Source organism: Anser anser (assembly GCF_964211835.1).
Source record: "Anser anser genome assembly, chromosome: W".
Classification (NCBI taxonomy): domain Eukaryota; kingdom Metazoa; phylum Chordata; class Aves; order Anseriformes; family Anatidae; genus Anser; species Anser anser.
Genome location: NC_139731.1, coordinates 14836568 through 14853540, shown reverse-complemented (window position 1 = coordinate 14853540; position 16973 = coordinate 14836568). Strand labels below are relative to the sequence as shown.

At 48.2% G+C, this 16973-nt stretch overlaps 1 protein-coding gene across 5 annotated transcripts; it reads left to right on the top strand.

Annotated features, from left to right (window-relative positions):
• The first annotated feature begins 1536 nt into the window (after window positions 1-1536).
• Window positions 1537-13805, top strand: LOC310888805 (cilia- and flagella-associated protein 53-like). 5 transcript variants are annotated; one of them, XM_083815893.1, is made up of 8 exons: window positions 1537-1660; window positions 2704-2933; window positions 3905-4078; window positions 7442-7745; window positions 9791-10009; window positions 11109-11322; window positions 11778-11880; window positions 13232-13805. In XM_083815893.1, the coding sequence occupies exons 1-8, from the start codon at window positions 1565-1567 to the stop codon at window positions 13464-13466; spliced, it is 1575 nt and encodes a 524-aa protein (XP_083672019.1). In that variant the 5' UTR covers window positions 1537-1564; the 3' UTR covers window positions 13467-13805. The 5 variants fall into 5 exon arrangements, with proteins under 5 accessions (XP_083672019.1, XP_083672018.1, XP_083672021.1 ...); XM_083815892.1 differs by having other exon boundaries at window positions 11106-11322; XM_083815895.1 differs by having other exon boundaries at window positions 1611-1745; window positions 11106-11322.
• Window positions 13806-16973: the final 3168 nt, after the last annotated feature.

Here is a 16973-nt window from a genome sequence, read left to right as displayed (position 1 = left end):
CGAGAGGTTTCAGAAAGGAGAATTACTCTTCAGCGCCTTTGACGGAGTTCGTGCTTTCCTACAGGCTCTGGATTAAAAGCTGGCAGGGGATAGAAAGGACCAGAATGTCTCCCGGGATCTACTCTTTACAGAACTTACAACATTTTTTTGGCTGCGTTGCTGCCCAATGGGAACTTGGCCGCCCAAAAAGTCCCCACAACATCCCCTGTTGCTTCAGGGCTTGTACAGATAGTTACAAGGGATTTTTACCGTTTTGTTAGGACAAATCTATTAAAGTGACTGCCCTGACCCGATAAAGGCACTGACAATGCCAGTCACATTACAAAAGGGGGTGGCTCCTGCTAGAACAGAGAAAACCCCCCAAACTGTTTACATGACCTAGGAGCAGGCAGTTACAACACTCCCTCAGGGATCCAAGCCAGCAAATAAAGGACAGAATATATGCCATATATATCCTATATACGTTCCCCCCACGGGGAAACCCTGGAGAATGCAGTGACCAGGACCCCCTTTGGCACGGCAGCTAAGGACAATCTGATTTCTCATCAAATGTTAACGTAAAATAAGAATAAAATCACAATCTATCCGTGCCTTAACGCTAAAATTAGGAATAAATCTTTTTTTACAAGCGGTGGAGGGACTTAAAGAAAGAATTAATAGTGGGATTGGCGGATCCACAGCTCCATTGTTTAATTCATATTTTAAACGTGAAATACTGCACATTTCTTTACTGTATTATACATAAAATTGGCTCATGTTGTGGTGTAAATTACGACTAAGGTAACATCTCCCATTAACTTTTCCCACAGATATTAATCAAAACTACAGCCTGCCAAGAAATTCAGCCCTCTCAGCATGTAAATAGGGGTTTTCACCTCAGGGAAAAAAAAAAACACTGTTCAATGAAGTTGTTTCTTTCCCAAACACTTCCAGGAGTCAGTCAGAATAGGATGACAGAGTAAATCTCTACTAAAACAAACTCTGAAGATTCCAGTTGTTTGAGCACTGCAGCAGTGGTATGACATATACTGGAGTGTGTGAGTGCTCCCTATCATACAGCTGTGTTTGACAGTGCAGAATTAACATCACTAAGACCTGAAATACGCACAGCACACATATTTCAGTAGGATAAAAACACGCTTTAAACCCTTCTGCCTTCGGATCACGTTTTCCAACTCGTTATCAGCCCAGTCCTGATTATCCGAAGGGAAACGAAGCTCTTGGCGCTGTCTCTGCCCCGCGGCTTCCAAGCGAACTCACTGTGGGCAACGAACCTGAAGCGACCGCAGCTCCTGAGGCGCTGCTGGGAGCCGCGCACCAGCCCCAACCCCTCTCAGGAGCCGCGGGAGGGCACGGGGAGCCGCATTCCCGCGCAGCAGCCCCAACCCGCGACGCGTTATGGCGATATCTCGACGTGACGACAGGACAACGCCCCCACCCCCGGCCGCCATTTTGTGCCCCCTCAGGCGGCGCGAAGCATTGCGCATGCGCGGCCCCCTCCCCCCGGCCGGGCTCCCGCCCTCTCTGAGCGTCCCTTGCGTCGTGAGGTCACTTCCGCTTCGCCATGGCAACGGCAGAGGCTGCGGCCGCCATGACGGCGCGGAGGGGCCCGGGGTGGCGGCGGGAGGTGCTGGGGCCCGGCCCGCACTCCGTGGCGCTGGTGAGCGGCCGGGAGCCGCCACCGGGGGCTGGAGACCCCAAGGGGGCCCCTCTTGGCGTGGGGCTGGCCGCGGGGCCAGCAGGCGGCGAGGCCAAGCCCGGGCTGAGGGCGTGTGGCCGGGTCGGGGCTGGGGGTAAGGCCGTCAGGGTGGTCCCGCTGAGGTGGACAGGTTGAGATTTAAGGTATGAGGTGGATAAACAGGCAAGTTGTAGCTCCTCCAGGCCTTTCGTGCTGCTCTTGTGGCGGTTTTCAGCTGAATGTGAGCCAGCAGTGTGCTCAGGTGGCCTAGAAGGCCAACAGCATCCTGGCTTGTATCAGAAACAGTGCGGCCAGCAGGTCTAGGGGAGTGATTGTCCCCCTGTACTCGGCTCTGGTGAGGCCGCACCTCGAGTACTGTGTTCAGTTTTGGGCCCCTCGCTACAAGAAGGACATGGAGGTGCTTGAGAGAGTCCAGAGAAGGGCGACAAAGCTGGTGAGGGGTCTGGAGAACAAGTCTTAAGAGGAGCGGCTGAGGGAGCTGGGATTGTTCAGCCTGGAGAAGAGGAGGCTCAGGGGCGACCTTATCGCTCTCCATAGGTACCTTAAAGGAGGCTGTAGCGAGGTAGGGGTTGGTCTATTCTCCCACGTGCCTGGTGACAGGACGAGGGGGAATGGGCTAAAGCTGCACCAGGGGAGGTTTAGGTTGGATGTTAGGAAGAACTTCTTTACCGAAAGGGTTGTTAGGCGTTGGAATGGGCTGCCCAGGGAAGTGGTTGAGTCACCATCCCTGGAGGTCTTTAAGAGATGTTTAGATGTTGATATGGTTTAGTGGAGGACTTGTTAGTGTTAGGTCAGAGGTTGGACTGGGTGATCTTGGAGGTCTCTTCCAACCTAGACAATTCTGTGATTCTGTGTTTTGGGCTCTGTGTTACCCCTGGTTACCATAAACCCTTATGGACTCGGTCCCCAACTCGATTAAAAAAAAGAATAATTGTAATTTCGGTCCCCAACTCGATTAAAAAAAAGAATAATTGTAATTTCATCAGACGTTCTTTCTGTTGCAGAGAGCCAAGCCCCCTAAAGAACGAAGACGTGAAAATTTTGCCTTGGCCCGCAGAGAGAAAGAACAGGAGCTCCTGGAATACGCCGCTCTCCTAAAGCTCTACAGGCAGTGTCGCAGCATCCATGAGTGGCAGCAACGCAACGAGCAGAAATGGCTGCACGGAGCTGTGCGGAGAAAGGTTGAGGCGGCGATGCAGGAGTATCAGGCAGGGACTGATGACAGAAGAGAGAGGTAGCAAGCAAGGAGCTAAAATCAATGTCTGCCCTGCTATTTTCCACTTCACCGCGTGCTTAGAGGAGCGATTGTGGGGGAAAAACACTCAGTAGAGCTCGGCTCTGTGCCTCCCCCCCGGCATTACGGCATGGCCTTCGTTATTCCTTGGACTGGAAAGCGTGGGCGTGCTTATTTGTCAGGCAGGCAGCAACGCAGAGCAAAGAGGAGCTTTTGGGCCCTTGTTACCAGTACAATTCACAACAACAAAAAGCTAAAAACCGGAACCACAACAGAATCGGGCTGTGCTGACCTTAGAAAAAAAAAAAAAACAAACGTTTTCTCAGTTGTTCTTTTTATAGTAAGCGGCTTTGCGGCTGTGAACTGGAAGGAACTCGCTGAGATCTTGTGGCCCTGCTCAGCAGGGCCACCTAGCGCAGGCTGCTCAGCGCCGCGTCCTGTCGGGTTTTGGGTATCTCCAGACACGGAGCGTCCACAGAATTTCTGGGCAGCCTGGTCTGCGTGTGGCCACCCTCACGAGAAAAACCTGTTCCTTTGTGGACAGGTGGAATTTCACGTTTTGTTTTCTCTTGTCCTGCCACTGGGCACTCCGAAGAGCCTCCCTCTTTTTTGTGGGAGACTCGTACGCACTTGATGAGCTCCCCCTGGGGCCTTCTCCTCTCCGGGCTGAATGCTCCCAGCTCCCTCAGCCTCCCCTCAAACAAAAACCCCTCCGTTCCCTTCATCATCTCTGTGTTCGCTGGCTTCTGTTCAGCTCGTTCATCGCCCCCAGTCAGCCCCAGCGTGCCCTCAGGTGCAGGACTTTGCCTTCCCAGTGTTAAATTTCACCAGGCTTGGTGCCGAGCTGCCAAAGATCCCCCTGCCACCTTTACAGGGACGCATAAATTGTGAGGGGAAGAGTGCAGTCCGTTACTTAATCATTCAACAGATAAGTCGTTCTGGTTTTTATTGAAGCGTTTCCTTCGTTTCAGGCTTCGCGAGCTTCTGGAGGCAGAGGAAAATAAGTACTTCGCTGAGATGGAATCGTCTGAAGAAACTCTGCTGGAGAAGCAAGCGAAAATGAGGGAGCGAGCAAAATTATTGAGAGAGGAGAGGGAGAAAGAAAGGCAGCAGCTGGTGGCTGAAAAACGGGAGCAGCAGTTCAGGTAGGTCCGGAACAATATAAAATAGAGTTTGGGGGAGGAAATACTAAACAGCAACGTAACAAGAAGGTGACGAAGTGCAGAAATCCTTGTCCTGTGTGGGCATCCCCACGCTCCCGCCCCCCGCCAAATCATGGAGGGTTTATTTGGCCTAAATCACGCTTATTAAGCTCACGTATGGAAAGTCCTTGAGCAGATGGGATTGCCCAAGGTGGCTGTTTTTATTTATTGCCCCCTTCTCAAGGACACCGGCAAGCTGAAGTTGTAGCGCAACCTGAAATCCCCTGCCCAGCCTTCCTGGATGCCAAGTTTGGCAGCGACCTTGGAAGCCGTTAAGGTTTGCAGGTGCTCCTCAGGTCCCGAGGCCTTGGCATCACACCTGGCTCGTTCAGCTCTTGGCAATCTGGTTCCCTGAGGAAGGGATGAAAATGATGTTAATGCAATCCTGCCCTTTCCCTCTGCGAAACCGAACGTTGAACCCGGTGGGAAAGGCTTGGAGTGTTTCACCGGGGGCTTGAGCAGTCTTTTGTCTGCCACTCATCGGTGTCTTTAAGAAAAAAACAACCTGCAACGTCTTAAAACTGGCATAAAACCTCAATCGCCTCCTTTTTCTTGCGGTAACATCAGGAGCGTTCGCGCAGAGGACGTTGCTATCGCAGCGACTGGACGCGGCGGCCGTAAAACGAAGAAATAGCCGGGAGGGGCGGGGAATAAACGCGCTTTCCGTCTTTGGGAAGCGGCTCCGCGCAGGCACAATTTGAACGTTAAGAAGCTTAGGGTAGCAAAGCGAGGAAGAAAAGCAGCCATCTGGGAGAGCAGATGTTTATACGTCGCTCGAAAAGCCGCTCAGAAGGAATTTATTTTGATGAAATCAAGCAAAAATGAATTTATATTAAAATTCGAACCGTGCCAAGCTTTTATTGAACTTCTCCTCTTCTCCGAGAACTCAGTTAAATTCAGATTAGTTCATAAACGTGGAGAAGAAGAAGTAATAAACATGGAGAAAAAGAAGTAATTCTTTATTCTTTCACTGCTGGGAGAACTTTGAAGCCGTTGCGTTAAGGTAACACAGGTCTTTCAAACGGCGTAAGATTCCCAATCTTAATTACGGTACGTTTTTCTCAGAACATTTGAGAAACGTGTTTTTCGTGAGTACCGATTAGTCCAGTAGTCCGTAATCACCATTAACGTCTACCTGGGAGTCGGAAGAACGATCCCAGGGTTAAAAACGTAAGAAAAATGCTGACTGTGGGAGGTTTCATTTTAGAGATTAGACGCTGGTGAAGGGGGACTTGACAGATTACAGCCGTCTCTTCTAGGTCAAGGTTAAAAGGTCAGAAATGCCTCCTGAATATCAAGCCAAGTGAGAATTTTGCAGTTTATAAGCCACAAGTAATTGTTATCGGGCTGGCTTACCACGGAGCGTTATTGGCAAAGCTTTTGGAAGATCTTGGTAGCCACCGTGTAATTATTACACCTTGGTGGTTGCCTCAAGCACGTGTCCGTGAGCCTAGGAGCCGTGCTCGTTAGCACGAGGTGAGTGGGAGGTGGTGGAGGAGCTGTGTCGAGTAAAGAAGAAATTATTCCTTTCCAATTTCCCTGTCGAAATAATCCCGCTGAGGCCGGGGAATATAAAGCAAACGAGCAAAGGTCGGATTTAGAAATAAAGAAGACGTAACAGCTGACCTCAGGGGAGGTCAGATTTGTTTCTGTAGCCTCCGTGTAGGTGCGAACCCCCGGTATTTGGCCCCCTCCCGGTGCAGTCACAGATTTCTTGCGATGTCTGCTGTGAATTTGGAAAATAGCGTTGCGGTGATCTGCAGAAGGTGGTTTCATTCAGCAGGAAATCGTGAGCTATCCTCCAGCTTTACAGCACGGCCGCATGTCTGTCACACACCCTTAGGGCTCAGAGACCTTTACTGCTTGTAGACCTCTACCATTTTCAGCTCGTTTCACATTCTGAGCGTGTGAAAGTCCACGTCCTGGTTTTAAAACAGGTTTAAAATGTTTGTTCGGGTTCAATTTTGTTTGGTTGTTTAGAAATTTTAAAAGAAATTTTAAAAGAAATTTTAAAAGAAATTTTAAAAGAAATTTTAAAAGAAATTTTAAAAGAAATTTTAAAAGAAATTTTAAAAGAAATTTTAAAAGAAATTTTAAAAGAAATTTTAAAAGAAATTTTAAAAGAAATTTTAAAAGAAATTTTAAAAGAAATTTTAAAAGAAATTTTAAAAGAAATTTTGAAAGAAATTTTGAAAGAAATTTTGAAAGAAATTTTGAAAGAAATTTTGAAAGAAATTTTGAAAGAAATTTTGAAAGAAATTTTGAAAGAAATTTTGAAAGAAATTTTGAAAGAAATTTTGAAAGAAATTTTGAAAGAAATTTTGAAAGAAATTTTGAAAGAAATTTTGAAAGAAATTTTGAAAGAAATTTTGAAAGAAATTTTGAAAGAAATTTTTTGAAAGAAATTTTGAAAGAAATTTTGAAAGAAATTTTGAAAGAAATTTTGAAAGAAATTTTGAAAGAAATTTTGAAAGAAATTTTGAAAGAAATTTTGAAAGAAATTTTGAAAGAAATTTTGAAAGAAATTTTGAAAGAAATTTTGAAAGAAATTTTGAAAGAAATTTTGAAAGAAATTTTGAAAGAAATTTTGAAAGAAATTTTGAAAGAAATTTTGAAAGAAATTTTGAAAGAAATTTTGAAAGAAATTTTGAAAGAAATTTTAAAAGAAGGAAAACAAAGAAATATCAAAAAGAAAACATAAAAGAACATCAAAGAAATCTTGCAACTTCTATGAAATATGCCACAAAACTTCAAATCTCATAAAATTCTAGTGGTTCTTGTTTAGCAGTGTAACCTAAATTTCTGCTGTTAAATGGTTTTCAGATTGGGACTTGAGCTTTTAAGCGACTAGTAAACCTAGTCTAGGTCTTCATTTGCATGACGAGCAACCTGAGTGTTTGAACAAGGGTGTTTTATAGGTTAAAAATATGCGTGTGTATATAAAAAAAATCCCACATAATTCATGTTCTGACTGTATACGCACATGCATCGTATATATAAAGGAATAGACGGTGAGTATATGCATATATATTGTGCGTGTGTGGGTTTTTTTAGACAAATGCCAATACAGGACCTGCTTTTCAAGTCATTAACGTCAAAATCTCCATGAAATCAGGTTTTCAGTCGTTCCTTATGACTCAGAAGGAATCGGTGCCAGACCAGGTGCAGGAATCAGCATCCTGAGCTGCAGTCTTCCATGTAGTCATGAGCCGGAGCCCTCCATCCGTCATGGATCGCCAAATTTGCTTGTTAATTTGATCCCCCCGACCCACCTTTTCCTTTTTTAACCTTTATTTTGCCGTTCAGAGAACAATGCGATGAGCTCCGCGTGCGGTGGCTGAAGGAGCATCAGAAGGAATTGTGTGTGGACCGGCTGGCCCAGCTAACTCTGAAGGAGGAACTGAAAAAACAGCAGGAGGAGGAGGAGCAGATGTTTGCGGAGCTTTGGAAGGAGGACAGGCTGGCTAAGGAAAGGCGAGAGGCGGCGGATATGCAGAAATTGTCCGAACGGAATCGGGAAATCCTGGACGTCCTTGGCGCCCAGGTAGCAGTGCTCAGTGCTCACAAAGAGGAGGCGAAGCGGCTGAAGGAAGAAGAGGCTCGACTGCTGGTAATTTCCATATCATCCTCAATTCAATGTTCTTTGAAAGTCCCTTCTAACGTTAGGCTTACTAGACGCGTGGATGAATCCGTACCTCATTTGTATCTTCGCTGATTCCTTTAGGATCCGAGACTCTCCTATTATGCTAAGCCTCTTTTCCAGAGCCGTGGCAAACGGGTTCCTGTTTACAGAGGGAAAAACGTCCTTTGAAACTTAGCACGTAATGGATTTTAGCATTCAAAGCTTCCAAAAGCCTTTGTGGGAAACGGAAACGGTGGTAAGCTTTTTTTTTTTTGCCAGACGCATTCCGAATCCCGGTTTCCTGGGGGATGGATTCTGGCATCCCAGCTGTAACGCACGGTACGGGAGCCCGGTGCCTGAACACGGGGAGCGGAGCAGGCCGGCTGCCAGTTTGCAGGGCCGTCCAACAGCCCAAATCGCAGATCGGGCACCGGGAGCGAGCGCGAAGCCTACCTGCAGCTCCCGGGTGACTGTTCTCAGCCCCTTCTCTCACTGCTCCTCCCCAGCGCTCTGATCCGACAGAGCTGTGAGCGCTGCGAGCCAAACCCCTGCGGGGGGGAGGTTGCAGAGCCTGGTGGTGCGCTCGGGGCCCTGACACGTACACCAGGAGACGTGTGTATGAAACACCCCTGCCGCTTGCTCCCCAGCCGACTCGATTTTGGAATCTACGTCCTGTCTTTCCACCCTTCCATCTTTTTTTTTTAATTTTATTTTGAAAGTCCACTCTTTAACAGATAGAACTCGGCAAGCGGCGTCTAAAAGCTGTCTCCTATTTAGGGGTGCCACATCGTGGGAGGAATTTGGCTCACTCGGTCCAACTGTTCTGGTGTTTTGTCCTCTTTTGTCCTTGTCTCTTCCCGTTCTGGACCTGATATAGTTGAGCTGACTTCAGTGGAGCATTATTCAGCGTTGGTTTTGTGATTTGGTTCAAACTTCGTCTTCATTTTGCAGCTCTGTATGTGTAGCAATTGGATGGTCGTGCAGGGCACTGAAAGCTGATACGGGCAAGATAAATATTCCACTGCTTTTTAAAATATAATGACAAGATTTTTTAAAAATAATTACAATAATGAATCCGAAGCTCTAAAAATCCTGGCTGTAAGCCGAGTCTTATTCCAAGTCGAGTTCTTATTCCAAGCTAGACTGCAATGTTGCACTCGTTTAAAACGATGCAGAAGAAAAATTCTTTTCCTGTAACGATTTTTAAGGCGCTGCCAGCCCTCCCAAAATAAAAAACACTTCTACTTAACTGGCCTTTTCAGAAAAAAAAATAATAAAAATAGAGGAAATAGAAATAGGAAAAGAAATTCGAATAGGAGGCTTCGTAGCTTCCCCTGAAGACAGCTGTTCTGAGCTCCATCAAGAACAGAAATTTGTGGTGAAGCGGTTTAATTTCTGGAAAAAAAACCAAAAAGGGTCAAAAAGGACCCTTCAGAGGGTCTCACCCTTAGCTACTTTCCTACAGCTTCCCCGTTGGGTTCCTTATTCAGTGCCTCAGATAATATATACTGAGTTTCAAAGCTGTTTTTCCGGCTTCTGAAAGTAAATTGGGCTGGTCGGGCAGATAGCAGCGTAGCTTTGGCTTCGAAACGCTTCGAGAGTCAGAGCGGGTGCTTTGTGATAACATAAACAGATAACACACGCAGAAACGGGGAGGAACACGCGGTTCTGTTACTGGTTAGTGGCTGTGGCTGTGTTTAAAGAGTTGGATGGAGATCATACGTGCTGCAAAGACACCGGTTTCTCTGAAGAGATGTCTGTCTGTCTGCCTGAAGTATTTGGAGTCTGGATGTCAGGCATTCCTGTGATAATTAAAGAGAAAATCCTGAATTCTAAGGAAGGGTATGGTAAAACGTTCGTACTTGAACGACTTTAATGGATAACACTCACTCCGAAATTCTCTATTTTTAGAAACAATAACGTTTTTTAATATTTATCTTTGCTCTTCGGTGGTCCAAATAAACTAATCCTAGCCGTCGCTTTGTTTGAAGTTACGGAACGATTTTGCAAGCGGGCTGTTTTTCCTTTCGTAGGAAGAGCAACAGCAGCTGCTTAAACTAGAAAACGAAAAACTTCAAATGGAGAAATTACAGAAGCAGAAGGAATGCAGGGATATGTTGCTCGGCGCAGCAGAGGACAAGAGGAAGCGGCTTAATGAAGAAAAAGAAGGCGAGCTTGCCCTTGAGATGAAAACCTTAGAAAAATCTCCTTGGAAACCTGAGGAAGACCCTGGGGAGAAAATGAAAAGAAAAGTAAGGGCTGCAGGTTTTAATTCGGAAGTTTTGGGACAACACCTCACCTGGACTAATTCTGTTGCTCTTTGTGGAGCTGCACAGTATAAATGAGATCAGACGCGAGACCTTTTTCTGTGATCAAGTCGATTCTTTTGTCGCGTAGCCTGGTGCCTCTCTTCCTGCCAGCACTCTGCTTCTCTAAAGAAACCCATTATCTGTTAAAATCGCAGCAGGGACTTTGAATCCTGTCTTGCGATCAGCAAAGCTACCAGTCTAGATGAAAACTGGGGGTTTATAGAAAACCCTGGATTCCCGCCCCTCCAAGCTGATTTCTTTCGGTATAAACCACGTGAGGTTTTTAGTCCTTACACTGCATGGACGCAGTGGAGATTAGGGAAGCTTTTTTGTTTGTCTGTCTCACGGACCTGATTTATTAAATATTTGTAATTGCAGAGGAGAGTAAATATTTGACGTGTTCTGGTTTATTAGACTACTAAGAAACAGTTTTAAATGTTTTATTACTAGCTAGATGTGTAGGTGCAATGTTTCCCGTGGAATATCTCGGAGAGGCTATGAAACCGTGGATGTATCTGTCAGTTTTTGAATTTAGAACAAGTCAATTGTCCAACTTCAAGGCGAAAACGGATCCCAAGGTAGCTTGATAACAGAGCAGGGAGCTGTGTTCTTCACTCTGCTCAAGGTGTTTGGAAGACAGTGTGGGTTGGGAAAGTTTTATAAACATTCTCTGTAATCTTCAGCCAGTTAGACCTTGGCACAAAGTTAGAAGAGACGGTGTTTATTTGTTACTGCGTTTACGTGGCTCCTAATGGCGGTGAGTGTCAGCCGTGGAAAATATTTGCGAAATTTCTGTGGTGCGGGCAGCTGAGCTGTTAAGAGGGATCGCTCTGTTTTTCTTCTTCCCTTACGCTCTTGTCCAGGCTTTGTCGATTGCCTGGGAAACGCGTTCTGCGCAGCTCGTCTGGTGACAGGGCTTGGAACGCAGCTCGAGGCTCCTGCTTGCCACACTGGCCACAAACCCCCACTGCTCTTCACTTTTTTGAAATGCATCTTTGAACCCTTTTACTCAAACCTGCAAATGTTTGTGTGCTTGCAGCAGGAGCTGTTCAAGGAGCAACAGGCTTACCGGGCACACCTGGCTCAACAGCTGGAGGAGGAAAAACAGCGAGAAAAAGAAGCGGACAAGTTCCTCGAGGAAGAGAGGGCGAAGGTTTGGGCCAAGAAGGCCGAGCAAATGCGGTTAGAAAAGGAGGCCAGAGAGCAGCTGCTGAAAGATGTCTTGCATACGAGACAGCTACAGATTGAGGAGAAGAGTAAGTAATAATAGCTGTCTGTGCACCAAACCTACTGCGGGAACGTGAGGCTTGGCAAAGGCACGCTGCTTTTGGGAAGACCGTCTAGCCCGGTATGCACGGGCTGCATGGATGAGTGGACAACAGCGCTGCTGTCCCTGAATCTCCTTCTGAAACTTTCCTCCTCCAGGCAGTCCTTACGCTCGTTTCCCATTGCTGTCACCAGAACGAAGCAAGGATTGCGTGAGGAAGCAGTTCTTATTACTATTATTATCTCGAAGTTGTGTTAAATCTTTGCTATCAAGACGGGACAAAAGCAAATAAGCTGAGAATACGCTTCCCGTTGTTTGGGTGCCTCCTCAGAAACAACAAAGCTCAGGCTTGCTATTTAGGCTGCTTGGCTCGCATGCAGTCTCCTTTTCCCCTCGAGCTCAGCAGTGCCTTTATCTTCTAAAAGTATTTGTGTGTTTTTCCAGTGCAGAGGAACGCAAAGGAGCAGGAAGAACTTGCTCAAGAGAAGAAGTTACTAGCCGAAGCCATCGCAGAACTCAAACGCGTAGAGGAAGAAAAATGGGCAAGGTATTTTTCTTTATGCCGTTGGTTCGTTGCATTGCAGATCAACCTTTTTAAGTCTGTGAGCTGGAGAATTCTCGTTTTTAAGTAGCCGTGTAGGAGCACCGGGTAGGCTTTTTTCCCTTCACAGAGGCTCTGCCGTGGTGCAGCCCATCGGTTCCAAACTGCGTTGTTAATTGTGTTTATCAAACGCCTCCCCTCGTATTCCGAGCTGTCGTTAGGAGTGGCTGAGGTGCGGGGAGGAAGGCTTAATGAAAGGTTAGGTCGTTACTTACCGAGGAGAACGAGTGTCTTCAAGTTATTGCTAAACCCCACCCACGCACCTCCCTTGAACAGTCGCGGCGTCAGCCACCGAAACACCGGACCCCGTAACCCAGCTGCACGGGGTTCCCCTTACCTTGCAGTTCCTCGGGGTGAGAGAATATTTTTTAATCGCAGTAGCCGAAACGCTCCTCTGGGTGTCGTGCGAAACCCGGGACAAAGGGCCTTATTTCTCTCACCCCGTTTCCCTTTTGTGCTTCTGCCCTTTCTCCACACCCGTTCGTGGGACGTGACTGAGTAACTCCTTCCGGAGCTAGCGTCGCTTGCGTTCCCTGATAAATTTATTGATAACCGTCTCCTGGATGTGGCAGATATCTCGCCCTCTGCGAGCAAACGTTCGGGTCTTCGCTTTGAATCTGCTTCGCTTAGCAAAGAGGGCACTGAGTGGTTCCGCTGTGTCGCACGTACTTTGATTAAACTATCGGGTTTTCAAGAGTCCGGGCGAGTCTTTGTGACTCCCGAGCACGTAGGTGGGCTTCCAGTGCTGCTCCGGAGGACGGTGAAAGTGACGTGTGAATCTCAAGGTAGGGTGGAACAACGATTTCTTGGATTCAACGATTTTTAGGACGGCCGTTTCCTACAGCGTTAGCACAATGCCGGACAAGAGCCTGCGCCCTGCCTCGCCTGCTGGCAGGAACCCGTTGTTACCTGCGCAACGAGGGAGTGGAAACTGGGCGTGAGGCCGCTTCAGCGGTGAGCCCGAGCTAGGGGAGGACTGAAACCCGATGCGTTCTCCGGCCTCTTGCTGCCGCTGCGAGGGGCAGGGGAGGCGTGCTGATGGCAAGGGGGGGTTCTCGCTCTTGTGGTTTTTTTTGGTAAGCACTAATTTTGTGGTCTGCTCTGTAATACGCAACAGAATTCGTGCTCTGAACAACGTATGGTTTGCTCGTAGTAGCACAAGTCACTCTCGACTCCTAAGAAGGATTTTGAACCTTCCTTTGGTCTGAGGTTGAATGATAACAGATTTAAAAAGTTACGCTTTTATGTTTTTTTTAACCCACGCTTCGTAAACAAGCTATTTACGTGTCGTTTCCAGAAAAGCGAAGGAAGCAAAAGAATACCAAGGGCAACTCAGGGCTCAAATTGCCTATCAGCAACAGGCCCGTGATGCTGAGGAAGAAGAGAAGAAGCAAGAATACGAATTGGGTCTAGCAGAAGAGCGAGCCTACCGAGAAAGGATACGGGACGTTCTGTCAAGGCCTTACGAGAAACTAGCAAAAATTCACCCTTTGAGAAGAAAATTGATGTCTAATTCCCAAGAAGATCCTTAACTGTGCCATTTTAGCTCACTCCCGATTGCCTTTAAAAGCCTTTTCCAGGCGTGTTTGTAACTGATTCGAGTTTGACCCTTTCTCCCCTGTGACGCTCAAAATATTTAACTGAATGCAAGAAATATATTTTTTAATTTCTTTTCCCCGCTCTGCTTTCTTTGACAAGATCTGAATCAGAGCGTTTGACGCTTTAATACAAAAACACTCTATGCTCTCTGCAGCGTAATTATTATGACGACGTGAACGACGTGCAGGCGTTATTTAAAATCAAAAAAAAAAAAAAAGAAAACTTTGTAGAAGAGTTTCGGCAAACTTTTATTAAAACACCGTTCAAGCTGCAAATATTTGCGAAACCTTTTTTTTGTGTGTGTTTAGACAAAAGGCGCTCGGTGACTTACCTTCCTTTTCCCTCTTAAATCCATGAATCTGTTTTACTCTGGCTGGAGAGCGAAGAGTTCATAGTGCCTCGTGTGTATTCTGACAGCTGTTGGATGACTTGCGGAACACCGGAGTCCCAAAGCTAGTCCGCGAGACCTCTTCTTGCACAGATTTAATTGTGCACGTCTGAAGTCATCCTTTTCTTGGGAAAAAAAATGTAATTATTTATCCTTTTGGTGGCAACTCTGCCTCTTCGGGCTGTCTTGGGTTGCCTCCGGTGCCGTAGTGTGAACGTACGGAGTGGGGGACCAGAGCACCAGTAATATTTTCAGACAAAGCGGCCCCCAGATTAACGGCCAGGTTGTTTTTTGTGCAGGAGGAGCAGCGGGTGATGCAAGGAGGCCAGGTGGGAGTAAGCCAGCCCTGTGACATTCCTCTCGGCCAGCTTCTCCGGTCTGCGTTTCGTTATTTTCTCCTCTTTGCTTTTAAGAGGAGGGAAGAATCCGTTTATGTCCTCGTGCCCTTTCTTGCTCGTGGGCTTTGTGATTCAGAAATGTTTTTATCTTTCACATTTTTCTGGTTGAGCCTTTGTTGCTGCTTATCTGCGGATGTTTCTCCTCCCTTTCGCCTCCTGCTATCTCTCCTCCGGCTCCTGTCTTTTTCACCCCTTTCTTCAACTTCCATCCCTCCCTAAGTGTTTCTTCCACCTTCTATTTCCTCCTCACCTTCTCTTTTCAGTATTTAGCTCCTGTTTGGTCCAGTACCAGGACTTCTGGGTGCTCGTTTTGTGGGAATGTGAATGGAGGAGCTGATAATTTGCTGGGATTAGAGCACAGGTACCCCAGCTCCCCCGCCGAGGTAGTTTCATCGGTCCAGAGAGCCCAGGCAGCCACAGGTCTCTGCTCTCACCGCTAGATAAAATTGGCAGGATGATTAAGAGATTAATTTCCTGGACTGCCGCAGACTCCTGGTACAGCCCTGCATAAGCGATGTGGATTTTATTTACTACCATGACCCGTGTTTGGGGGAAAAAAAAAGGCACATAATAGCACATTTGCGATTCCAGGATTAATTAAAGTACGTTACTAAAGGCCGTCATGGGGTACATGCAGCGCGTGAGAGACACAGAATACCGCACTCGTGAGCGTGCCGAATTGGAGCCATCCAGAACGCTAAGAAATCTTTTTTTTTTTTTCGTAAAATATGAGCTCCGAAGAGGTGGTCGGAGCTATCGAGCATTTATTCATCGAGCATTGCTTCAAAGCAGCCTCTCGATGCCCGAAACGCTCAGGTGAGCGGCGCAGCAAGAACGATTTTGCGCCTCGGGACCGAAGCGTTTCCTTAATTCTACCGCCAAGCGTCCTGCTCCGCTCCCTTCGATGTCCTTGTAGTGGGCTGGGCTGCCAAACCTGCCCCCAAATTGGGGCTCGCGGGGCCCGAGGGCCTCCCGAGCGTCAGCTGCTACTCATGTGCGTGGTATTTCCCCCCCGAGCGGCCGGGGAAGCCGTCGATTAACCGCGGGGGACGCCGCGGATCGGCGAAGCCACCCGGCACGTGCCAGGTGACCTCTCCCCGCTCCAGGGCTGCCGGTGATGCGCAGGCGCTGTATTTAAAAACCACGGGGGTCCTATTTTACCTCGCTGTGTGCTCTCCTGCTGCCAAACACCCCAAATTTTTGGGGGGGGGTTTTGGTTTTGGGGCCGAATAGCCCCAGCAGGTGCCTTCGGAAAGGCGTCGTGCACGCGTAGCGGCGACGAGGTGAAAAGGAAATGATTTTTCTTCTCGCTTCCTCTAGTTTTCCCAGGCTGCCCAGGATTTCAAAGGGTAGGTCTTGAGTTAGGGCTCCCGTTTTGCAGGTGCGCCACCGGCAGAAATTCATCTCGAAAGCGTGCGACAAGGGCAAGAGCCTTCCCACGCCTCCCAGGGATACAGGGGAGTAATATGAACGGGAAATCTCGCCCGTTCAACCCCAGCTCTTCCTTTAACGTCCCCTGATAACGGCGAAGAAATGGATTCTGGCTCTGGGGTGAGGGAGGAGGAGCTGCTCTCCGCCATCGCGGGGAGGACGCACATCTCCCAACACCTGCCCGTGCTTCCGAGGAAGCTGCTGGCTCTGTTTTGAGGGGAAAAATAAGAATATCTGGCTCGTTTTCACCTCCGGGCACCTTTGATGTGAATGGGAGAGGTGGTACCACGAAATGCAATTTTAGGGTCGCTTCTCCTTAAGTATTAGGATCAGCGCAAGGCGTTTCTGTCCCCCGAGGAGATAACCTCCGGCAGCTCAGCACCTCGGGGGTTTCGGAGCTGTTTCGGTGTCCTTATTTTCTCTCTTTAATCGAAGTTTGAAGTTTCCGAGGAAACGGAGCCAAGGGCGGGTGGCTTCTTCCCCAAGGGGCCAGCCCCCGAAACCACCGCGGGAGGGATCCCCATGGTTGCTTACGGTCGCTCGCCCCAGGCACCCCGATAAAGCCACCCCAAAATCCGTGGGGTGCCCAGCAGCGACGGGGAGCCTGGGGACCCGCCTGGGCACCGCTCTGCTCCCGTGGGAAGGGCTTTTGGGGCAGAAATTGGGGGGGGGGGGGGGAAGAGGCACAGCCCCTTTCGCATGGAGGGCGAGCTTGGGGGAAAAAAGCTTGGGAAGGGGAAAAGGGGGACGGGAGTAAAAGGGGGGTGGGAGTAAAAGGGGGGGAGTAAAAGGGGGGGGAAGTAAAAGGGGGGGGGAGTAAAAGGGGGGTGGGGGTAAAAGGGGGTGGGAGTAAAAGGGGGGGAGTAAAAGGGGGGGGAAGTAAAAGGGGGGGGGAGTAAAAGGGGGGTGGGGGTAAAAGGGGGTGGGGGTAAAAGGGGGTGGGGGTAAAAGGGGGGTGGGAGTAAAAGGGGGGGAAGTAAAAGGGGGTGGGAGTAAAAGGGGGATGGGAGTAAAAGGGGGTGGGGGTAAAAGGGGGTGGGGGTAAAAGGGGGACGATGGTAAAAGGGGGTGGGAGTAAAAGGGGGGTGGGAGTAAAAGGGGGTGGGGGTAAAAGGGGGACGATGGTAAAAGGGGGTGGAAGTAAAAGGGGGGTGGGAGTAAAAGGGGGGGAAGTAAAAGGGGGGTGGGAGTAAAAGGGGGTGGGAGTAAAAGGGGGTGGGAGT